This window comes from Dendrobates tinctorius, unplaced genomic scaffold (assembly GCF_039654945.1).
Source record: "Dendrobates tinctorius isolate UK_male_01 unplaced genomic scaffold, ASM3965494v1 ptg000164l, whole genome shotgun sequence".
Taxonomy (NCBI): Eukaryota; Metazoa; Chordata; class Amphibia; order Anura; family Dendrobatidae; genus Dendrobates; species Dendrobates tinctorius.
Genome location: NW_027361831.1, coordinates 8,221,907 through 8,247,583, shown reverse-complemented (window position 1 = coordinate 8,247,583; position 25,677 = coordinate 8,221,907). Strand labels below are relative to the sequence as shown.

The 25,677-nt window shown below is 44.2% G+C and overlaps 1 protein-coding gene across 4 annotated transcripts in view; it reads left to right on the top strand.

Moving 5' to 3' along the window:
* Nucleotides 1-25,677, top strand: part of LOC141052945 (uncharacterized) — a 110,631-nt gene that overhangs the window by 63,893 nt on the left and 21,061 nt on the right. For 2 of the 4 annotated variants that reach the window (XM_073550283.1, XM_073550282.1), the window contains 4 exons: nucleotides 75-254; nucleotides 337-460; nucleotides 2,939-3,036; nucleotides 3,235-3,298. In XM_073550283.1, the coding sequence (XP_073406384.1) occupies nucleotides 75-254; nucleotides 337-460; nucleotides 2,939-3,036; nucleotides 3,235-3,298 (466 nt within the window). The remainder of the gene's footprint in view (nucleotides 1-74; nucleotides 255-336; nucleotides 461-2,938; nucleotides 3,037-3,234; nucleotides 3,299-25,677) is intronic. The other 2 variants (XM_073550284.1, XM_073550285.1) reach the window with 1 other exon arrangement.

Below are 25,677 nucleotides of genomic sequence, written 5' to 3'. Positions count from 1 at the left end.
TGGACAGAACCGGAGAGGTGAGGACTCTGGAAATGTCTGCAGTGAGATTTATTAATATGTCTCTCTATAACTAGGATTACACAGTAGTTAAGAAGACCTCTAGTAAGCGTTGTCAGGACCCTGTGTCTGAGGGATGGGGAAGACCCCTGAGCCCAATCACGGGGCCTCCACTTCACCCCCTGATACATGAGGACATCAATGACCATAAGATTCTAGAAGTCGCCTATAAAATGATTGAGCTGCTGACTGGAGAGGTGACACTGCTGGGAATGCTGAGAAATTATACAGTATCACTATGAAGGGATCAGGGGATGATGGTGTCATTGTATGTGACAGGTTCCTATAAGGTGTCAGGATGTCACCGTCTACTTCTCCATGGAGGAGTGGGAGTATTTAGAAGGATACAAAGATCTGTACAAGGACGTCATGATGGTGGTTCCCCACCCCCTCACATCACCAGGTAATAGACATGACTAAATAGACACGGCCTATAATTATATCTGTATGTAAAGAATTATTTATATTTATTATTATAGTGCCATTTATTCCATGGCACTTTACATGTGAGGAGGGGTATACATATTAAAAAACAAGTACAATAATCTTAAACAATACAAGTCACGACTGTTACAGGAGGAGAGAAGACCCTGCCTGCAAGGGCTCACAATTTAAAAGGAATGTGTGAGTATACAATAGGTGAAAGCAGAGCTGGTCATGCAGCGGTTTGATGGATCGGTGGTTACTGTAGATTGTAGGCTTGTTGGAAGAGGTAGGTCTTCAGGTTCCTTTTGAAGGGTTCCACGGTAGGTGAGAGTCTGATATGTTGGGGTAGAGAGTTCCAGAGGAGGGGGGATGCGCGGAATAAATCTTGTATGCGATTGTGGGAAGAAGAGATAAGAGGGGAATCGAGAAATAGATCTTGTGAGGATCGGAGGTTGCGTGCTGGTAGGTACCAGGAGACGAGGTCACTGATGTATGGAGAAGGCAGGTTGTGGATTGCTTTGTATGCCATGGTTAGGGTTTTGAACTGGAGTCTCTGGGTAATGGGGAGCCAGTGAAGGGACTGACAGAGAGGAGAGGTCGGGGATAGGTGGATTAGACGGGCAGCAGATTTTAAGATAGATTAGAGGAGTGCAAAAGTGTTAAGGGCATGTCACACTAAGAGATATCGCTAGCAATATCGCTATAACTAGTGACGTTATAGCGATATTGCTAGCGATATCGCTGTGTCTGATACTTACCAGCGACCCGCTCCCCCGCTGGTTATCGCTGATCACGCGAGAACGTTCAGGACTGTTTCTCGTCGTCAGCTTCCTGCGGCGCTTCCTGCTGTGAGGACGAGCGACGCGTGGAGCCGGGCGGGAGGATGCAGGATCGCCTGGTGTGACAGGTAAGTAGCGACCCCCGTTCCCAGCGATGTCGCTAGTGAGATCTGCCTGTGTGGCAGCTCACTAGCGACCACTTAGCGATGTACCAGCGATCCTGACCGCGTCATATCGCTGGTCGGGATCGCTGGTACATCGCTAAGTGTGACAGTACCTTTACAGGTGAGGCCACACAGCCGTGGGTTGCAGTAGTCAAGACGGGAGATGATTAGGGCATGCACTAGTTTTTGCAGATTCTAGGTTGAGGAATGTACGGATCTGGGAGATGTTTTTTGAGTTGAAGTCGGCAGGAGGTGGAAAGGGCTTGGATATGTGGTTTGAAGGAGAGATCAGAGTCAAGGATTACACCAAGGCAGCGAGCTTGTGGGACTGGGGAGAGTGAGCAGCCATTTACTGTAATGGACAAGTTTGTTGGGAGAGTCGAGTGAAATGGGGAAAGATGATGCATTCTGTTTTGTCCATGTTAAGTTTTAGAAATCTAGCAGAGAAGAAGGATGAAATAGGGGCAGACAGTGTGGGATTTTGGTTAGTGAGGAGGTGATATTTGGTCCAGAGAGGTAGATCTGTGTGTCATCAGCATAGAGTTGATACTGAAAGCCGTGAGATTCTATGAGCTGTCCCAGTCCGAAGGTGTAAATAGAGATGAGCAGGGGCCTTAGGACTGAACTTTGCGAGACTCCCAACAGATAGGGGGCGAGGTGAGGAGGTGGTGTGTGAGTGGGAGACACTGAATGTCCGGTCTTTTAGGTATGATCCGATCCAAGATAGGGCCCAGTCTGTGATGCCAAGAAATGAGAGGGTCTGTAGTAATAGGGAGTGGTCCACTGTGTCAAAGGCAGAGAACAGGTCCAGGGGAAGGAGGTTAGAGTAGTGTCGCTTGGCTTTGGCAGTCAGCAGGTCATTGGTGACTTTAGTTAGGGCAGTTTCATTAGAGTGATGTGGTCGAAGAGGGAGCAGGAAGAGCGGTGGGAGGACAGTTCGAAATGGACATGTTGTTCTGGTAGTTTTGAGGCAAAGAAGAGAAGTGATATGAGGCAATAGCTAGTTACAGATGATGGGTTAAGAGAGGACTTTTTGAGGATGGGTGTGATTGTGGCATGTTTAAGCATGAGGGGAAAATACCAGTTGTTATTGATAGGTTGAACAGATGGGTTAGAGTTGGGATGAAGACTGTGGTGAGGTTTGGGATGAAGTGGCATGGGATCGGGTCAAGTGCACAGATGGTGAGATGTGATCTCGAGAGTAAGGCGGAAAGTTGGTCTTCTATAATGGTGGAGAAGGTGGTTTTGGAGGAGGAGGGCTGAGTAGTTAGCTATAGGGGTTGTGGGGGTTGTCGGCCAAAGCTTTCCCTGATGTTATCAATCTTCTGTTTGAAGAACGAGGCAAAGTCTTCAGCTGAGATGAGTGGAGAGGGAGGAGGTGCTAGGGGACGCAGGAGAGAATTGAGGGTGTGGAATAGCTGTTTAGGGTTGTGAGACAGGGAGGATATGATAGATAAGTAGGTTTGCTTTGCTGCATCAAGTGAATTCATTCCCTGTATGTGTTTCCTCCAGTTCTATTTAGAAAGAGGACAATACCAAAGAGATGCCCCCATCCTCTTCTTCCACAGGACTGTAAACAAGAAACTGAAAATGTTCCTCGGGATCATCAGGTAAATGGCGAGGTGGTGTCATGAGATCTTCTTTATGATGTGTAGATGGCTGTGAAGGTCTTATGTTCAGTCTTGTTTTATCCATCAGTATTATATGTTTTATACTTGGGTAATGAGAACGCTGGAGATGGCAGGATTAGAACTGATCATAAATGTGATTTCTCCATCTGTCTGTGACTTTTAAAATATTTGTTTCAGGGTAAACATCTGACCCACATTACTATAGAGTCTAAAGAGGAAGTTACCTCATATGACTACCCAGGTGAGTAGTAAACAATAAATGCATAGAAGTCACAGATTCTTCTCATTCATCAGCTTTCATTGCTTTATCGGTGGTGTAATCCAAACATAACACAATCATGTGATCACCATTTTGCGATTAGATCCTGTACATGTTCCTCCACTCTAAACATTTCCAATTACTTTGGGCGTTGAAACCGCTTCCTCTAAAGAGCTTACAACCTGGAGGATCCAACTACCTTCTGAAATTAGAAGGTACTGACTCTTGCCTGTCCTCATCTGTAAACTCAAAAGTCTAATGACAGCTTATGTATAAAGTGCTGAAAAGTTAGAAAATCATTTGAAGAAAAATATTATAATGGGGCCTCTAAGAGAAACTGAGGGTAATGATACTGCTGCCTTCCTAAAATTTTGATATTTTATTGGCTGTGTCTACCTTCTTTCTCTTCTGTAAATATAAGAAGAGGAGGAAACGGGACTATACAGGTGAAAATATTATATTTTATTAACAACACATGATAAAATGTAAAAAAGTACAAACATGCAATTATAAAAGATGCACAAGGATGGAAATGAGGAGAGGAACCCCAGTGTGACTTGCCGGCTATATGAGTAAATATATCAGCAGAGAGTTACTTCATATGATAGAAATACCAAATACACAAGTGAAAGTAACCACATAAAGAGTTAATATATGAAAGGCAGCACTTACCAGTAAGTATAGCAGGCAAAAGACACCGGGTTAGGATCCAAAAAACCACCCAAAACGCCGACCACTGGGTGGCACTCATAGCAATCCGGCATTGATAACCATAAGGCTGAGTTCACACGTGGCATTTTTTTTCGCGTTTCCACAGCGGTTTTAACTGCGAAAATGCGAAAAATAAGCATCCCATGCATTCCTATGGGATTCCGCAATGCTGTACTAATGCTGCGATTTTTACCGCTGCGGAATCGCTTCGCGGTAAAAACCGCAGCATGCTCATTAATTTGCGGAATCGCGGCGATCCCGCACCCATAGGAATGCATTGTTCCGCTTACTTTCCGCTTGTGGCTGTGCACACCATGCGGAAAGTAAGCAGAACATTGGCGGATGGTACCCACGGTCCGGAGGAGAGGAGACTGTCCTCCGGGCTTTGGGTACCATATCCCTGTAAAAAATAGAATTTAAAATAAAAAATATTGTTATTCTCACCCTCCGACGTCCCGCGCAGCCTTCCCGCCTCTCTCCACGCTCCCGTTCCCAGTAATCCTTTGCGAAAATGCCCGCGATGGCGTCTGTTCTCGCGGAATCGCGAAGTCTCACGGTCATTCACGTGACGTCATCGTGAATTACCGCGAGACGACGCGATCCCGCGAGAACGGACGCCATCGCGGGCATTTTAGCAAAGGATTACTGGGAAAGCTGCGCGGGGCGTCGGAAGGTAAGAATAACACCATTTTTTATTTTTTTTTACATTTTATCTTTTACTACTGATGCTGCATAGGTGGCCTCAGTAGTAAAAAGTTGGTCACACCAACCTGTCAATCCGTTCTCCAAGCGATGCTACAGATCGCTTGGAAAACGCTAGCATTTTGCAAGCTAATTACGCTTGCAAAATGCTAGTTTTTCTGCTGGAAAATCGCGGGAATTTAAAATGCGATTTTCCCGCGGAATGGAATTCCGGAATTCTCGCGGTAATTTCCGCAAGAGTTCTGGTACGTGTGAACCTAGCCTAAAGGTCTGCAGGAGACCTCTGGTTGTCATGTCAACCAATCAGTGACCAATGATCACATGACTGGGGTCACAGATGGGCAGATTTCCGGTGTGATTGCTGGAAATGCATATTAAATGCCGCTGTCAGCATTTGATGGGTTAATAGCCACGGGTGCATCGCGATTCCACCCGTGGCTGTTCCGGGCACATGTCATCTGGTCAAAACAGCTGACGTGCCGGAAAAGATGTGAGCTCAGCGCCGGAGCCCACATCAAAGGGAGAGACGCGACATGCGCCGTACTAGTACGGCACATGTCGTGAAAGGGTTAAGCTGTCTCAGTCCGAAGAAGACAACGGTGGAGAAGTGGAGAATGGCATTTAGTGTCTCAAGATGTAGATCATGATGAGGCACAGTTACCAACAAATTATGTTGTTACATTAATAAGAAGACCAAAAGCAAAACACAAAACAAATATCCTGGAATAAAAAAGTAAAAAAATATATTGCAAAAATTGCATGAAGGTAGTAATAATAGTAATAATAAGGGTTCCCTCTGTCCTTGTTCACATTTACGTCACTTGACAAGTGGAAAGGTTTTAAATACAAGAGTTAGGACTGTCCCACAAGGGTTGCCGTGACGTGGCGGGATGGCTTCTACATTATTTTGATCAAAATTATGTTAACTAAATACCCTTATTATTACTATTATTACTACCTTCATGCAATTTTTGCAATATATTTTTTTACTTTTTTATTCCAGGATATTTGTTTTGTGTTTTGCTTTTGGTCTTCTCTGTGTAAAGGTCATGTGTTCATATGCAATTACATTTTGCATGCACATTAATTTACTTTTTCTGCTCAGATCCAGTTTCCCATTTGTTACATTAATAAGTCAGGAGGACAAGAATGCGGAAGTGGTATACGAGGTGGTGGATGATGAAGTCACTGACCCATATTGGGAAGGTGCCATGCTGAGTGAGGACAGCAGCGCAGAGGGGGAGACATCCACAGCATCGCAACAAGTAGGAAGAACAAGTGGGGTGGCCAGAGGGAGAAGGCAGGCAACTGTATCCCAGATCAACCACACGTGGCGAGTTCCCAAGTCAATGATTAGGTGTTTCCCAGTTTTGTTTAAAGAAAGTGTGGGCGATAAAAGAGCTGTCATTTGCAACCTGGGCTTTAGGCCGGTTTCACATTTGCTTATAGAGGAGCTGTGGACTTCCTCTGTGAAGCACCGCCAACGGCCGCACCTCCTCCGGTCAACTCTGCCTCAGTCGGCATGCGACCCGTGTACCCTATCTTTAGTATTAGGTATGTAGGCCATGCCGATGTATGCGGATGCATCCGCATACATCGTCACGGCCTGCGTACCTAATGCTAAAGATAGGGTACGCAGGCCGCATGCCGACGGAGGCGGAGCTAACCGGAGTAGGTGCGGCCGTGGGCAGAACTTCACAGAGGAAGTCCGCTGCCCTCCGCAGCTCCTCCATACGCAAATGTGAAACCGGCCTTAATGAGATCAGCAGAGGCCAAACCACTACCAACCTGACCACCACTAACATGCTCAGGCTTATCTCATCAATGCACCTCTGGATCCATAATCAGTGTCTACGGGTGACACAACTGCCTCTTACTCTGTGCTATATGCTTCCCAATCCCCTGTCCAGGACGCTGATGCGGATACCTCCTGCCTGCGCCTGTCTGTGCACATTCTCAAACAAGAAAATAGGGGGGGAAGCCAGCACTGCTTAAGGTTTGAACGCATAAATTAAAGTGCATATGCACATAATATCCAGCTGTATTCAAAAATGAGATATTTGGCAAAAAAATTGATCAATTCAATTGAGCCACCCCGCCGCGCCAAGGCAATCTCATGTGGGGGGTCCTACTCTACATTTATAATAAATACTGTGCCATTACGGCCTCCTAAGAGCATGACCACATCAAGTGCAATCTGTACCTGAACATTGCTGAATCGCTCCCATGAAGCCAGATGAAGCAAGTGCAGATGAAGGCCAACCAGGTCTGAACACAGACATATCAAGATTGACCTCCACACATTGCCCAACCAGGAAACATAGATGAAGGGCGATATTGGCCCGGACACAGGTGCACAATTAAATAAAGCTTGGGGCAGGGCGGGGCTGCCGTGTGTGTGCACAGCAGCCTAGATCCATCATAATGAACACACAAAAATTTATAGCGGACATAGCCAAGCGTGCACGGCAGCAGTGGTGGTGAGCCACAAACCACCAACAAGAAAATAGGGGGGGGGGGGCCAGCACTGCTTAAGGTTAGAACGCATAAATTAAAGTGCATATGCACATAATATCCAGCTGTATTCAAAAATGAGATATTTGGCAAAAAAATTGATCAATTCAATTGAGCCACCCCGCCGCGCCAAGGCAATCTCATGTGGGGGGTCCTACTCTAAATTTATAATAAATACTGTGCCATTACGGCCTCCTATATGCATATGCACTTCAATTCATGCGTTCTAACCTTAAGCAGTGCTGGCTTCCCCCCCTATTTTCTTGTTGTTGGTTTGTGGCTCACCACCACTGCTGCCGTGCACGCTTGGCTATGTCCGCTATAAATTTTTCTGTGTTCATTATGATGGATCTAGGCTGCTGTGCACACACACGGCAGCCCCGCCCTGCCCCAAGCTTTATTTAATTGTGCACCTGTGTCCGGGCCAATATCGCCCTTCATCTATGTTTGCTGGTTGGGCAATGTGTGGAGGTCAATCCTGATATGTCTGTGTTCAGACCTGGTTGGCCTTCATCTGCACTTGTTTCATCTGGCTTCATGGGAGCGATCCAGCAAAGTTTAGGTACAGATTGCACTTGATGTGGTCATGCTCTTAGGAGGCCGTAATGACACAGTATTTATTATAAATGTAGAGTAGGACCCCCCACATGAGATTGCATTTGCGCGGCGGGGTGGCTCAATTGAATTGATCAATTTTTTTGCCAAATATCTCACTTTTTAATACAGCTGGATATTATGTGCATATGCACTTCAATTCATGCGTTCTAACCTTAAGCAGTGCTGGCTTCCCCCCCTATTTTCTTGTTGGTTTGTGGCTCACCACCACTGCTGCCGTGCACGCTTGGCTATGTCCGCTATAAATTTTTCTGTGTTCATTATGATGGATCTAGGCTGCTGTGCACACACACGGCAGCCCCGCCCTGCCCCAAGCTTTATTTAATTGTGCACCTGTGTCCGGGCCAATATCGCCCTTCATCTATGTTTGCTGGTTGGGCAATGTGTGGAGGTCAATCCTGATATGTCTGTGTTCAGACCTGGTTGGCCTTCATCTGCACTTGTTTCATCTGGCTTCATGGGAGCGATCCAGCAAAGTTTAGGTACAGATTGCACTTGATGTGGTCATGCTCTTAGGAGGCCGTAATGGCACAGTATTTATTATAAATGTAGAGTAGGACCCCCCACATGAGATTGCCTTGGCGCGGCGGGGTGGCTCAATTGAATTGATCAATTTTTTTTGCCAAATGTCTCATTTTTGAATACAGCTGGATATTATGTGCATATGCACTTCAATTCATGCGTTCTAACCTTAAGCAGTGCTGGCTTCCCCCCCTATTTTTACATTCTCAAACACCATCAACAACCACGTCTAATTCCTTGTCCCAGCATAGCGTTCAGCTTTCTTTACTTCAGGCCTTGGAATGGAAAATAAAATACCTACCCACAGGCCCAACACTAAACAGAGTGCTTGCCCTGGAAATGTTGCTGTTTAGGCTCGTGGACACTGAAGCTTTGTGTAACCTCATTGCGATGGCCATACCACTGTACTCAATCCCCAGCCGCCACTCTTTTACTGATGTGCCTTCCCGCATTACACGAGCACTTGTCCCATAACATCACCTTGCACTGACCAATGCAGTTTCTAAGAATGTCCACTTAATGACTGACACGTGGACAAATGTTTGTGGCCATGGACTCGACATTTGCACACTGGGTGAACCTTGTAGGGGCCAGAGCTGATTCTGACCCTGGTACAGCACAAGTGCTACTGACACCGAGGATTGCAGGCTCTAGTTCCATCAGTGTTTCCTCCACCTCCTACACCAGTTCCTGCACCCCTTCCTCCTCCTCCATCTCCGAATTGTCATCTGTGAGCACGTTGTCCATATCACTCACAAGATGGAGGCACTGCCTCACTGAAGCATCAACAGGGTCTGCTGAAACTAATTTGTTTAGGTCAAAATCATCACACTGCCGCACAGTTGTGGAAAGTTGTAACAGACCAGACAGATCGGTGGCTCTCGCAGCCGAACCTAAAACCAGGCATGATCTTATGTGATAATGGCCATAACATGGTGGCGGCTCTGAAGCTTAGCAAACATCGCACACATACTTACCCACATTTGCCTGAGCTACTTGTGAAGGTACACCGTGTTTGCCCTCATTTTCACAAGTCAGCTACAGCTGCCACCGCTCTGGCAGTGCGGCAGCAGCGCTTGCAAGTGCCAGCTCACCGACTGGTGTGTGACTTGACCACGCGCTGGAGCTCCACATTGTAAATGTTGGCAAAGCTTATGACCAGCAGAGGGCAGTAGTTGAATACCAGATACAATATGCCCATCGGTATACTTGTCAGCCTCCACACATTACAACCTACAAGTGGGCATGGATGTCTGACATCTGTAAGGTTCTACAAAACTTTGAGAAATGAACCAAAATGGTGAGCGGCGATGACTCCATAATCGGCATAACCATTCCGCTTCTTTGTCTACTCAAACGCTTGCTGCTCACAGTAAAAGAGAAAGCTTTGCATATGGAAGGTGGAAATAGAGGAGGAATGTAAACAGGTTGATAATACCTAGCCTACCCTCATCTCATCTTCTCATCACAGATTGGCGATAATGAGGAGGAGGAGCAGGAATAGGAGATGATTGCCTGCGCTACAGAGGGTGCTACCCATATCAGCTTCATCTCGTCTGTTCAGCGTGGATGGGCTGAAGATGGAGAGTTGTCCTGGTGGGAACAGGGAATCTGGCATCATGTGTGCCTGTTGGGAATCTGGCACACATGGCTCACTTTACGTCCCTCTGCCTTTCCTGTGACCCTCGCCTTATATGCGTTGTGGCCAACACTGTTTACTTGTTCACCCTTCTCGACCTACACTACAAGGAGAACTTTCCATCTATCCTTCCTATAGCGAAGAGGGCTAGTAAAATGGTGCAATACCAAAAGAACCTATTCGAACAGTTAGAAAAAAAAAATTCCTATCTGACAACATTGGCAGCAGAGGCCATAGTTCTTTGGACAACCAAGGAGGAGAGACTAGGGAGATGCACATCAGGTCCAACAGAGGCAGGGGAACACTATCAAAGGTCTGGGACAGTTTCATTAGACCCTCCCAGTGCCCATGCCCTGATGTGTGGGGAAGTCTGACAAGGAGGCCAAAGTTTTGGAAGATGGTGAAGGAGCTAGCTGACCATACCAGCATCCTCCATGATTCCTCTGCGTTCTATAGCTAGTGGATATCCAAGCTGAACACAAGGAATGAACTATCCCTCAACGCCTTGGAGGTGCTGGCCTGCCCAGCCACTAACGTTTTGTCACAGCGAGTTTTTAGTGCCAATGGGCACATAATAACTGATAGTTGCATCCACCTGTCAACTGAAAATGCTGACGCTTATCAAAATGAACAAGGCCTGGATTAGCTTAGACTTCTCAACCCGAACGGATGACATCAGTGGAACATAAAGCCAATTCAAATATACGGTTCATTGTTTCTTATTTTTCTTGTACTCCTCCTCCAACAGGTCAACAGGGTTATCATGCTGCCCTCACTCAAAATCTTTATATGGTTTTTCTATGGCCTTTACTCTAATTTCTTACATGGTCATAATTTTGTCCCTTATTTAAATTTTTATAGGGTCGTCATGCTCTCGCTCAATATTTACAATGCCTGGATTAGCGCAGACTTCTGAACTACACTGGATGGCAGCTGTGGAACATAAAGCCAATTCAAATGTAGGGTCTTCCTGCGGCCCTCACTCAAAATCTTTATACAGTCATCATTCGGCCCTTACTCTAAATTTTTACAGGGTCATTATGAGTCTCATTCGGATCATTTTTAAAGGATTATTATGCTTCAAATTTTTAAATGGTCATTATGTGACGCTCTCTCTACATCTTTTAATGGGTCATTGTCACGGTTCCACCCCTCAGGGTGTCTGGGATGCAGTTAGTGTCAGCTCGGCCGTCCAATATGGTACAGGGGTGTGCTGAATCTGTCAGTAATTTGATGGACAGCATGGCCATCCAATCTGGTACAGGGGCGTGCTGAGCTGTCTGAGTGTTGATTGACAGCTCGACTAGCCAATCTGTGACTGGGAGGCGTCGGTTGTCTCAGGTGTTCACTATCCCGGGTAATTGCAATGCCTACTTAACAGCTTCTCCTAGACCACTGCCCGACGTACATTCATCTTGTGAGGTTTGTGCTCTACTGTGCCCTGTGTTCTGTTTGCTTGATCTGTTGCCTGACTTTGGAGTTCGTTCTGACCATCTGCCTATTTAACCCCTTCAGCTCTGATCCGTTTACCTCCTGGTGCTCTGACCACGGAACATTACCTGACTAAGCTTTTTTCTCTTCCTTCTGTTTATGATGTACCCTCCTGGCTTCTGACTTTGGACTCCTTGACCACTCCGACTCATGGCTTGGCTGTGAGAAGTGACTAGTGTCATATTCATTATGCGTCACTCTCTCCAAATTTTTAGAGGGTCATCATATGGTACTTGTTCAAAATTGTTTTCTTCCAAGGTGTATTGCAGTCCCTCTTTCTAATATATGCCAGCCCTTGCACTTAGTGCATAGGCTTTATGAGTCTAGGATTTCCACTACCTAACAATTTTAACAGAATATGCATGAGGCCCTTCTTTATGTCTAATACCGGTGTATGAAAGTCCCTCTTTCTAGTTATTCTTGCATTGACCGCATAGGCTTTGTGAGATTCAGAGTCTCTCATTCATAAATTAAACAGGATGTGTCTGACCATGTCACACACTAAATGCCCAGATAAGGTAGTAAAATGTTCAAATTACATTTACTGGTGGGTGTAGGTTTTTTTTTCCCCCCTCTACTATGTCATCTACTGTAGTTGTACGCAACTGGGAAATACGGAGAGAGATGGCCCGGCTATGATGGGGTGGAGAATGCGTTTTTCTTCTCTTTTTAATTTTGTTTTATATACAAGTCATTATACAGGAAAGAAGAATATTTAGAATTGAGAGTCTTCAGTGGTTGATACCTTTTAATGGCTAACTGAAAAAATGGTAACACATTGCAAGCTTTCGAGACTACTCAGGTCTCTTCATCAGGCTAGACTAATACAAAATCTGAAGAATCATATAATTATACACAAGACACCACAGAAATAACACAATAGATAAGACAAGTGACATGAGGCAGAATTGTCATTACGGGAGAGGGAGAAACACAAATATTGGAACAGTTCATAGATAAAGAGTGTGAAAGTTTTATTGCCCTCTGATTGGGGTCTGGATCTGTGTTGTGTGATGACCCCAGAAGGTCTGAAGAGCTAATTCCTTAGTTTATGTAAAAACACATAACTAAATGAAGAGACCTGAGTAGTCTCAAAAGCTTGCAATGTGTTACTATCTTTTCAGTTAGCCATTAAAAGGTATCAACCACCGAGGACTCTCAATTCTAAATATTCTTCTATCTACTGGTTAACATGGTTCCTGTATACATGAAAGAATATTTCATAACATTTTTTTTCTGTTACATCCATTTTATGTTTTGGTTTTGTATAATTTATCAGTGCATAAAAGTGACGCAATACTCTGACAACATTGTTCCCAGCATGACCTGGGAGTCAGAGATGCTTCCAGGCGTCTTCCCCAGACTTCATGTAAGGGTTTTCCAGAAAATGCTTGCATTTCCCATTGACTTCCATTATACTCGTTACTTGAGTTGAACCCGTCCGAGAGTCTGACCTGCTCGATTCGAGTACCGAACACTTGAGTGTTTTAGTGCTCGATCGACAAAAAAGAGAGAGAGAAATAGGCCATAAGCAAGGGATCACCCTAAATAGGACATAGCACATGTAATACAATTTTATTAAACACAGCAAACAGCAAAAATTCTTAAAAGCATTAAAAATGGTCACAAATGTGACACATAGACAAATAATACAATGCTCATAATAGAGCAACCCACCTACCAACTATCACCCTTACCGAGAATGATGCCTATATCCCTAGGTCCATGTACACAGAATTCTCAATAGGAGAATTAGTGAGCCCACACATAGGTAATATAGAGCAGAAACACCAATAATATACAAATACAATGAAAAAATGATGCAATTCCAACCCAATAATTACAAAAAACAGTACAAGGGATAATGTAAACCCAAGAAGATGCTGATCACTATGAGGTGTACAAAAAAGATAGAAATGCACACTAAATAGACCTCATATATGCATAGAGGTACCCCAGCCCAAGATCAGGCATAGGGTGCATCAAGGACCAGATCAGCCAGACCATTAGGGGCTAGAGAGGGTCTAAGTGGACAGAGAAAATCTCCATAGCCACCCCAAATGATAACCACACATACAAATCAGCACAATACAAAACCCATGAGAAGTGAAGTGGGGCAGGTAGAGCCAGACACCCGACGCGTGTCGCCACTCTATGTGGCTTCGTCAGGGGTACAGATTGCCAGTCAGCTGTGTCAATATATACAGTGGGGCAAAAAAGTATTTAGTCAGTCAGCAATAGTGCAAGTTCCACCACTTAAAAAGATGAGAGGCGTCTGTAATTTACATCATAGGTAGACCTCAACTATGGGAGACAAACTGAGAAAAAAAAAATCCAGAAAATCACATTGTCTGTTTTTTTTTCATTTTATTTGCATATTATGGTGGAAAATAAGTATTTGGTCAGAAACAAAATTTCATCTCAATACTTTGTGATATATCCTTTGTTGGCAATGACAGAGGTCAAACGTTTTCTGTAAGTCTTCACAAGGTTGCCACACACTGTTGTTGGTATGTTGGCCCATTCCTCCATGCAGATCTCCTCTAGAGCAGTGATGTTTTTGGCTTTTCGCTTGGCGACATTAATAGTATGGCCCATGTCTAAATAACATCTACTTTTTGACTACTTTTCTTTATAGGTTTCCTGTGGTGGCTACATGACAGTGGGGCGTGATTACCTATATCTATCCTTTTTCCGCCCACCCTTAAGATGTTTAGTTCTTGACTTACTATGTGGGTCCTTTGCTTTATCAAGGTGATTACTCGCTTATTATTCCTTACAGGCGTTTTTACTCTTTTTTTGGGGGCCCTGGGTGTGGAACTTTCATTCCTCCACGCTGTCTTGACCTTTTGGGTGTGTGTGAGAATAATAATAAAATCGTGAACTGATTATGACTATATCTGTTTTACCTCTGTTTGGCCCCTTTATCCTGATTGGGACTAGCGGGACGCTTTGGTATAAGTTGGGTATGGCTGCGCTCATTCTAATGTCGCGACCTCTATCATTTATATGTCGTTACTTGTTGTCCATACCTGTGCACCGTGTAATCGTGCGTTTGGGGGATCGGCTGTTTACTCTGTGTTTGATCGGCTTATTCAGCCACTGCCTAGTTGGCTATTTATTTCACCAACGGAGTTATGCGCCGTCCCTATAATTACTGATTGTAGCACTGGGACTAACAAAAAGGTCAACAGTTACCTTCTGGTCTCTTTTGTATAAGATGTGTATTAGAATGTGTTAGCTCCGCCCATTTGGCTGAGTATAAAGATCTTTATCATCCGTAACTTTTTGTCCACACTTGCTCACTGGGTATTTGTGTGTCTGGGGACGGGCCGCTTACTTTGTATCTGGTCGGTTTATCCAGCCACTGCCTAGCTGGCTATTTATTTTACCAACCTAGCTATGAGTGAGACTATGTATACTGGTTTCTGCGCAGTAGCGCCTTGTCTCTAGTTCTAGAACTGACTACTGTTAGAAATGTGCTTGTGACTAATTTCTTAGCGCCTGCGCACCAGTGATGAGGAGCTCTTTCATCCTTTTATTTGTGGTCATCGTTCCTATAACTACAGATTATAGCACTGGGATAGACAAAAAGGGCAATAGTTACCTTTTGGTCCCTCTTTTATAAGATCTGTATAAGAGAGTGTTAGCACCGCCCAGTTGGCTGAGTATAAACTGTCCCATGTCAGCTCCGCCCAGTTGGCTGAGCATAAAGTGTCCTTTTTATTTAACTGATCATCATGGCAACTGAGCCCCGGACCAGCACGGTCTTTGTATAAGTACAGGCGCTTTAGATCACAGGTATTGCGCCTTATCATTGTTTTCTCCAGCGATGTGCGTCTATTGGTGACTATGGCAGCTGCATGACTAGTAAGACAGTGGTGATCTGTGTCTCGCTCTGGCCGGGAGCGCCTACGGGGGAGTGTTTTTTGGTCATCGCCTACTCAGATAATTACTACAGTGAATGTGCTGCATATCTTTAGAATGTCCTTAATTGTGTCTCTTCACCTATTTGTGACGCACGCTCTGTTTATTATACGCCGACGCGTGCGCAGATAATCATCACAGCAAGTGAGCTGTTTATCTTTGAGGGTTAATCGGTCACATGACCGCAAGCACCCTCTTGATTGGTCCTTCTTATTTATTCGTGACGCGCGCTGTGTCTACTATTCGCCGACGCCTGCGCAGTAGCAATATTGAGCTCTCACTTCCTGTATTCAGGATGCGTACCTTGTCTCCCGGACGCCGACGCTTGCGCAGTTGGCATTCTGTGACGTCACACGCCGCTGCCGTGAGCTGTCAGCCATAGCTATGGATCAGTGACTAACCGCTGACTCTCAGGTATATTGGATGTTAACCCTGTTATGGTCAGCAGTGGCGCAGCTGCTCCCTATCTACTAATTATGCCACCATATATATTGACACAGCTGACTGGCAACCTGTACCCCTGACGAAGCCACATAGAGTGGCGACATGCGTCGGGTCTCTGGCACTACCTGCCCCATTTCACTTCTCATGGGTTTTGTATTGTGCTGATTTGCATGTGTGGTTATCATTTGGGGTGGTTATGGAGATTTTCTCTGTCCACTTAGACCCTCTCTAGCCCCTAATGGTCTGGCTGATCTGGTCCTTGATGCCCCCTATGCCTGATCTTGGGCTGGGGTACCTCTACACACATACGAGGTCTATTTAGTGTGCATTTCTATCTTTTTTTGTACACCTCATAGTGATCAGCATCTTTTTGGGTTTACATTATCCCTTGTACTGTTTTTTGTAATTATTGGGTTGGAATTGCATCATTTTTTCATTGTATTTGTATATCATTGGTGTTTCTGCTCTATATTACCTACAGTATGTGTGGGCTCACTAATTCTCCTATTGAGAATCCTGTGTACCTGGACCTAGGGATATAGGCATCATTCTTGGTGAGGGTGATAGTTGGCAGCAGGTGGGTTGCTCTATTATGAGCATTGTATTATTTGTGTATGTGTCACATTTGTGACCATTTTTAATGCTTTTAAGAATTTTTGCTGTTGGCGTTTTAATAAAATTTGTATTACATATGCTATGTCCTATTCAGGGTGATCCCCTGCTTATGGCCTATTTCTTTCTCTCTTTTTTGTCAAACATATGTACTATTTAGGTCTAGGTTGGATCCCCTTAATTATCTTTTCGGTGGTGCCCCCATTTCTTTGTTTCCCCTTTTAGTGCTCCATCGTCACTAATTGCAATGCATTATACGAGTGATCAGAGTAAAAAAGTTCAAGTCACAAAGATTTACACGTGTTTTAGCGGGAAATTCACTCAAGGAGTTCTCACAAATGCAAAATGAATATGGAGTACCCAACATGGAATTTTATTAGTTTCTTCAGTTACGACATGCATATCAGTCAGAGGGTCTCATCCTAAATAATGGAATGCCTCAAAATAATATAATACAGAGAATAGCCAGCTCGCATAACTCTTGGGGGCTAATCTCATTCCTTTATAGGTATCTGTTGGGCCTTGCATTAACAAAACACCCCATACGGTCAAAAGAAAAATGGGAGGGCATGATAGGCCCTACTGAAGAGGGGCTGTGGTCTAAAATACTGGAAAGAGTTCAACAGTTATCTTTGAGTGAATCCCATAGATTCTCCCATTTACAGGTATTACACCTGTCAAAATAGAACACCCCAATTTATCCACGATATAGGGCTTCGACCAGACTCCCTATGTGCTAGATGTTAAACATCCCCGGCTAAAATGCTTCATATGATGCAAACATGCTCCGCTTTGGAAACTTTCTGGAAGGATGTAATAACGATCATTAACCCCTCTCTGCCATCTGACGTACTATACCGTCCATGTGACTTGGGCCTGTCTCACCATGGACGGTATGGTACGTCATATCTTTAATGCGACACTGCGACCGAAGTCGCCGTGATCGTATTAAAATTCCGGCACGATCTTACCTGTGGGAAGATGGTGTCGGCATCCTGGGGAGTGTCCCCGCCCACCCACACTCCTGATCGCTGTGATTGGCTGTTCAATTCTGAACAGCCAATCGCAGCCTCTCATTGCCTGAAACAGTGATGTCCCAGGCATCGGCAAAAACTTCTCAAATTGGCGCGATCAACTATCACATCGATCGCAGGGCACAGCTGCAGTGTTACCTCGTTGTGCCCTGTCGGTGCTTAGGAAAGGCCAGACATGGCCTGGAGCTGCTGATTGGCGAGATCGATGTAATCGTTGATCGCGCCAATCACAGGGTACAGCTGCGGTGTGACAGATTTGTGTGCCCTGCCAGTGACCTGCCTAGGATCGGAGCTGTGAGCTCCGATCATAGACCGGTGCCTAACAACATTGGCGTCACCAGGGCCAGCTCTGATTGGTGTGATCGATGTCGTCATCGATCACACCAATGACAGGTCACAGCAGCTGTATGACCGCTCTGTGGCCTGTCTGTGACTGCGGACACACTGCTGGATCTCCTGCTGTGCTGGGCCTTGAGGTGCCACAGAAGCCTGTGACACCACAACCTGCTGAAAAAAGAAGAAAGAGGACAAGATAGAAGAAAGAATAGAGACTACAACCGTAAGTGTTTTGATCCCTGATCCCTACCCGATGTCTCTTCATTCCCCCCCCATCCCCCCTTCCCTTCCCCCTCTTTTTACCTCCCCTCCACCCCCCTTTGCACCGCCTCTGTGCGCACATTTAGCAGCCCCTGAGCGTTGATTGGTGACGCAGTTCACCGATCAACACTCATGCTCGCTTTTTTTTTCTCACCCCCCTTTGCGCCACCTTTGTGCGTACATCCAGCTGCCGCCGAACTTTGATAAGTGAAACAGTTCACTCATCAGAGTTCGTGCCTGCTGTTTTGCACTTTTCTTTTGACTGACATTTTTTCTCCCTGGTTGTGCTTTTTTTCTTTTAGCTTTTTCTTTTCAGACAAAAGTTTACACCAAACACTATCCGCCCCACACACAAACAGTTAAAAATTAAAGTACTTGACACAAGCACCATATTCATAAAAAAAGGCCTGCCCGTTACCTTAGTCCCAACAGCGCTTTTCAGTGGAGGAGGCATATGCATTTCTTGCCTCCAACACTGATAGCGAGGGAGAGGATCCCACATTTCTTTATTTCTCAAATTCTTCAGCCTCTTCCTCATCCTCCTCCTCATCTTCCTCCTTGGGTCTTGCAGAACCACCACACAGTTGTCCCAGGACAGAAGATGAGGCAGCGTTCACCATTCCAGAAGATGAACCAGCGCACCCTATTACCGACCCTGTATGCACCTCGCCCCACGAAAATTACGAGCCACTGACTCCTGATTTTGTGGCAGAATCAGGAATCAAGTTTGACACCACCAGCCTCACAGAAATACACTTTTTCAAAGTCTTTTTCTCAGAGAATTTTGTTAACCTCATGGTGGGCCAAACTAATTTATATGCTTGTCAATTTTTGGCACAAAACCCCGGTTCATCATTTTCTAAGTGGTCTGCTGTAGATGCAGTTGAAATGATGCCGTTTTGGGGCCTAGACCTTCACATGGGGATCCTGAAGAAGCCGGAACTCCAGTGTTCCGAATGGTCATGGCCCAGGCGTGTTTTGAGGCCATCCACAAATTCCTGCATTATACCGATATTGCACAGTGTCCTCCATGAGATGACCCCAACTTTGACGTCTGTTCAAAGTTCAGCCAGTCATCGAACACTTCAACAAAAAGTTTGCTGAAGTGTACTTGCCCCAAAGGGACATCTGCATGGATGAGTCCTTAGTTCATTTTAAGGGAAGACTCAAATTTCGTCAGCACCTGCCCAGCAAGAGGGCAAGGTACGGAATTTAACTCTATAAGCTGTGTGAGAGTACCTCGGTACACCCACAGGTTTAGAGTTTACGAAGGGAAGGACACCAGGATTGAACCCCCTGAATTGTCCCCCTATCCTGGGAGTGAGTGGGAAAATTGTGTGGCATTTGGTGCTCCCACTAATGAATAAAGGTTATCACCTCTACACCGATAACTTTTATACCAGCATCCCACTCTTCAAATCTCTCTCTGCGCGAGATACCACAGCCTGCGGTACTGTCCGCAAAAATCAGGCCTCCCGAAAATGCTACTTGGGCAGATGCTCAGAAGGGGTGATAGCAGAACCCAATGTAGCGACCACATGTTGGTGGTCAAGTACAAGAACAAGAGGGATGTCCTTCTCTTTACTACCATACACGGTGATGGCAGCACCCTCAGCACTGTACGAGGCACCTCTGCACAGGTCTGCAAACCGGACTGTGTACTGGAGTACAACAAAAACATGGGGGGACGTTGATCTCTCTGATCAACTCCTCCAATCATACAGTGCTTTGAGAAAGGCCAAGGTGTGGTACCAAAAGCTGGCAGTGCACATTTTACAAATGGCAATGGTCAACGCTTTCCTGCTGGCCACATCAATACGTCGTACCTTCATTTCCAGGAGATAGTGGTTAAGGCCCTGATATTTGGCACTCAGGAAGGAGCGGGCCCCAGTGCTTTTAGAACCGATGGTTCTCATATCGTACCAAGTCAGCATTTCTCAGGGGAGGTCCCGCCAACTGGAAAAAAAAGGTAAGACGCAAAAAAGGTGCTGAGTGTGTTACAAAAGGGGAATATGCAAGGACACCGTTTATCAATGCAACACCTGCCCTGAAAAATCTGGCCGGTGTATGAAAGATTGCTTCAAACTGTATCACACCTCCATGCACTACTAATTTATGTAAATTTACATAACAGGAAACAGTAGATCAGTTCCAAAAAGGAGGCACATCTAGATAGGTTCCTTGGGGGTCTAGTTTGTAAAAAGGGGGCACTTGTGTTTTTTTTTTTTTTTTACTGTTTAGGCACATCAGAAGCTCTGCAAACGCAACATGATGCCCGCAGACCATTCCATCAAAGTCTGCATTCCAAAACGTCACTACTTCCCTTCTGAGCCCCTTAGTGTGCCCGAACAGTATTTTTGCCCACATATGGGGTATCGGCGTACTCAGGACAAATTGAACAACAACTTTTGGGGTCTAATTTCTCCTGTTACCCTTGGGAAAATTAAAAATTGGGGACCAAAAGATCATTTTTGTGGGAAAAAATAGGATTATTTATTTTCACGGCCGGGCATTACAAACTTTAGTGAAACACTTGGGGGTTCAAACTTCTCATCACACATCTAGATAAGTTCCTTAAGGGGTCTAGTTTCCAAAATAGGGTCACTTGTGGGGCATTTCCACTGTTTAGGCACATCAGGGGCTCTTCACACGCGACATGACACCCGCAGACCATTCCATCAGTCTGCATTACAAAACGTTACGGCTTCACTTTCAAGCTCTGCCGTGCTCCCAAGCAGCGGTTCCTCCCCCACATATGGGGTATCGGCGTGCTCAGGACAAATTGGACAACAACTTTTGGGGTCCAATTTCTCCTGTTACCCTTGGGAAAATAAAATATTGGGGACTAAAATATCATGTTTATGGAAAAAATAATTTTTTATTTTCATGCCCGGGCGTTCTTAACCTTGTGAAAATAAAAAAAATTGTTGCTAAAAGATCATTTTTGTGACTAAAAAGTTAAATGTTCATTTTTTTCCTTCCATGTTGCTTCTGCTGCTGTGAAACACCTAAAGGTTTAATAAACTTCTTGAATCTGGTTGTGATTAGCTTGTGGGGAGCAGTTTTTAGAATGGTGTCACTTTTGGGTATTTTCTGCCATGTAGACCCCTGAAAGTGACTTCAAATGTGAGGTGGTCCCTAAAAAAAAAGTGGTTTTGTAAATTTTGTTATAAAAATAGGAAATCGCTGGGCAACTTTTAACCCTTATAACTTCCTAACAAAAAAAAATGTTTCCAATTTTCTTGTTCTGATGTAAAGTAGACATGTGGAAAATGTTATTGATTAACTATTTTGTGTGACATATTTCTCTGTTTTAAGGGCATAAAAATTCAAAGGTTGAAATTTGCAAAATTTTCCAAACTTTCGCCAAATTTCCGTTTTTTACACAAGTAACATCGAAGAAAGTTTACCTCTAACGTGAAGTACAATATGTCATGAAGAAACATTGTCAGAATCGCCAAGACCCGATGAAGCGTTCCAGAGTTATTACCTCATAAAGGGACAGTGGTCAGAATTGTAAAATTTGGCCCGGTCATTAACATGCAAACTACCCTCGGGGGTAAAGGGGTTAATAGAACATGCTTAGTCAATACAAATCCCTCACCATTAGGGCTCTAACTTACTTGCGAGAGACTCTCACGATTCTCATGCGAGTCTCACACATGAAAACCTGGCACTGCCGTCGACACTGGGACCGGAGCGTGCGGCTGCATAGAAATACATGTAGCCGCACACTCAGGTCCGAGTGCCGGCAGCAGTGCAAGGTTTTCATGCGAGAGACTCGCACGAGAATTGTGCGAGTCTCTCGCAAGTGAGTATGAGCCCTTAGTATGTATACTTGGATATATAGAAGATCTGAGCATTGACGAACATGGCAAAATAGCGGTAGCACACATATTATGGCCAGGAAATTGATAGCCCAACATTGGTTATCACATATTTGGTATTGCCGCGTCCACAACGACCCGATTTATAAAACTGTCCCATTAGTTATCCCCTTTAGTGAACACCATAAAAAAACAAGGCAAATAAACAATGGTTTATCATCATACCGCCGAACAAAAAGTGGAATAACACGTGATCCAAAAGACGAATATAAGTATACATGGTACCGCTGAAAACGTCATCTTGTCCCGCAAAAAACAAGCCACCATACAACTCCATCAGCGTAAAAATGATAGTTATAGCTCTAAAAATAGAGCTTTGCAAAAATAATTATTTTTAATATAAAATAGCTTGTATTGTATAACAGCATCAAAACATTAACAAAAACTATATAAATGAGGTATCGCTGTAATCGTACTGACCCGAAGAATTTAACTGCCTTATCAATTTTACCACAGACAGCATAAAGCCCCCCACCAAAAGAAATTCCTGAATTGTTGGTTTATGTTCATTCTGCCTCACAAAAATCAGAATGGAAAGCGATCAAAAAATGTCATGTGCCCAAAAATGATACCACCTCATCCCACAAAAACCAAGCCCTCACATGACTCTGTGGACCAAAATATGAAAAATTATAGCTCTCAAAATGTGGTGATGCCAAAACTACTTTTTGTAATAAAAAGCGTCTTTTAGTCTGTGACAGCTGCCAAACATAATAACCAGCTATAAGGCCTCTTTCACAAGTCCTGATATTTCCGGTACTGGAAAAAAACGGTACCGGAGATGTCAGTGTCCATGTGTGTAATACTTGCAGCACACATGTTGCATCTGTGTGTCTCATCAGTACCACACGGACGGGTGCCAGGGAAGAAGCGTTACAGTAAGCGCTGTTCCCCGGCGCCGGGTGCTGAAGCTGGCTCTCATCATTCTACCCTGTCTTTGCCCTGTGCTCTGTGTTCTTCCCTGCACTCACATGCGGTGGCTCCGCCCCCTGGTCACATGATCACTTAGTGGCAGGTCCTGTGCTCACTACACTAGTCTCATGTCCTTGTGCACTGTGTGCCTTCTGCCTGAACTCCCTGCGATCATTCATGTGCCCCCTAGGCATCACCAGTGACACCTTAGGTGTCATTACAGATGCTTTAGGCCTCATTTACACATCAGTATTTTTGATCAATATTTGAACAGTATTTTCATGCCAAAACCAGGAGTGTCTCCAAAACACAGAACAAGTGTCAATGTTTTAGTTCTAGTTAATCTCTTAAATTTCCACTCCTGGCTTTGGCATACAAACACTGATGCAAAATACTGACGCGTGAATGGGTCATATGTTAAAGTTTGGGCACCCCTATTAATGTTAACCTTTTTTCTTTATAACAATTTTGGTTTTTGCAACAGCCATTTCAGTTTCATATATCTAATAACTGATGGATTCAGTTATATTTCTGGATTCAAATGAGGTTTATTGTACTAACAGAAAATGTGCAATCTGCATTTAAACAAAATTTGACCGGTGCAAAAGTATGGGCACCCTTATCATTTCCTTGATTTGAACACTCCTAACTACTTTTTACTGACTTCCTGAAGCACTAAATTGGTTTTGTAACCTCATTGAGCTTCGAACTTCATAGCCTGGTGTATGAAATCATGAGAAAAGGTATTTAAAGTGGCCACTTGCAAGTAGTTCTTCTATTTGATTCTCCTATGAAGAGTGGCATCATGGGCTCCTCAAAACAACTCTCAAATGATCTGAAAATAAAGATTATTCAACATAGCTTTTCAGGGGAAGGATACAAAAAGTTGTCTCAGAGATTTAACCTGTCAGTTTCCACTGTGAGGAACATAGTAAGGAAATGGAAGAACACAGGTACAGTTCTTGTTAAGCCCAGAAGTGGCAGGCCAAGAAAAATATCAGAAAGGCAGAGAAGAAGAATGGTGAGAACAGTCAAGGACAATCCACAGACCACCTCCAAAGACCTGCAGCATCATCTTGCTGCAGATGGTGTCACTGTGCATCGGTCAACAATACAGCGCACTTTGCACAAGGAGAAGCTGTATGGGAGAGTGATGCGAAAGAAGCCGTTTCTGCAAGCACGCCACAAACGGAGTCGCCTGAGGTATGCAAAAGCACATTTGGACAAGCCAGTTACATTTTGGAAGGAGGTCCTGTGGACTGATGAAACAAAGATTGAGTTTTTTGGTCATACAAAAAGGCGTTATGCATGGAGGCTAAAAAACACAGCATTCCAAAAAAAACACTTGCTACCCACAGTAAAATTTGGTAGAGGTTCCATCATGCTTTGGGGCTGTGTGGCCAATGCCGGCACCAGGAATCTTGTTAAGGTTGAGGGTCGCATGGATTCAACTCAGTATCAGCAGATTCTTGACAATAATGTGCAAGAATCAGTGACGAAGTTGAAGTTACGCAGGGGATGGATATTTCAGCAAGACAATGATCCAAAACACCGCTCCAAATCTACTCAGGCATTCATGCAGAGGAACAATTACAATGTTCTGGAATGGCCATCCCAGTCCCCAGACCTGAATATCATTGAACATCTGTGGGATGATTTGAAGCGGGCTGTCCATGCTCGGCGACCATCAAACTTAACTGAACTGGAATTGTTTTGTAAACAGTAATGGTCACAAATACCTTCATCCAGGAACTCATTAATAGCTACAGGAAGTGACTAGAGGCTGCTATTTTTGCAAAAGGAGGATCTACGAAATATTAATGTCACTTTTATGTTGAGGTGCCCATACTTTTGCACCGGTCAAATTTTGTTTAAATGCAGATTGCACATTTTCTGTTAGTACAATAAACCTCATTTGAATCCAGAAATATAACTGAGTCCATCAGTTATAAGATATGAAACTGAAATAGCTGTTGCAAAAACCAAAATTGTTATGAAGAAAAAAGGTTAACATTAATAGGGGTGCCCAAACTTTAACATATGACTGTACCTTCCTTAATCCTGCTTTCCTGTTCACTCCAGAAGTTCTGAGATGAATGTAGGCTTTCCATCCCTGTGTGTTTGTTATTTTTCCCCTTATCTGTAGAGGAGGAGCTTCACTACTTATCATGAACATAAACTGCAACACAGATTCATCTCAACTAAAAGTCTAGACTTTAGATCAGGAATAAGACAGACATTTATAGGACATTTCATAACTTTCCCAAATTCTTATGAAAAAAACATTCCACACAAACTGCATTGAACTACTGTACCCAAATTATTATACATTTTAGGAGTCGGAGTTGGTCCATTTTATACCAACTTGCACTCCACCAAAATGGGCTACTACTCTACGACTCTTGATTCCACAGCCCTGCAGTGAGCGGTATGAAAAAACTCATTCTACCTCCTGAAAAATCTGAATAGAATGTGATAAAAACAAGTTATGTGCCTGAAAATGTACTAATAAAAACATCAACTCATTGCTCAAAAAACAAGCCTCACATGTGTCGGCAGAAATATAGAAAAATTATAGCTCTGAAAATATCTCGATGCAAAAAACTTTTGCAAAAAAAAGCATCTTTTAGTTTATAATGACAGTCAAACTTAAAAAAAAAATGATTTGTTCATTTGGGCTGCAAAAGATCGCAGTGAGACGGGGGTGTGGCTATGTAGCGGCGAGTGAGGACGTGTTTCTCGGGAGCTCCAGCC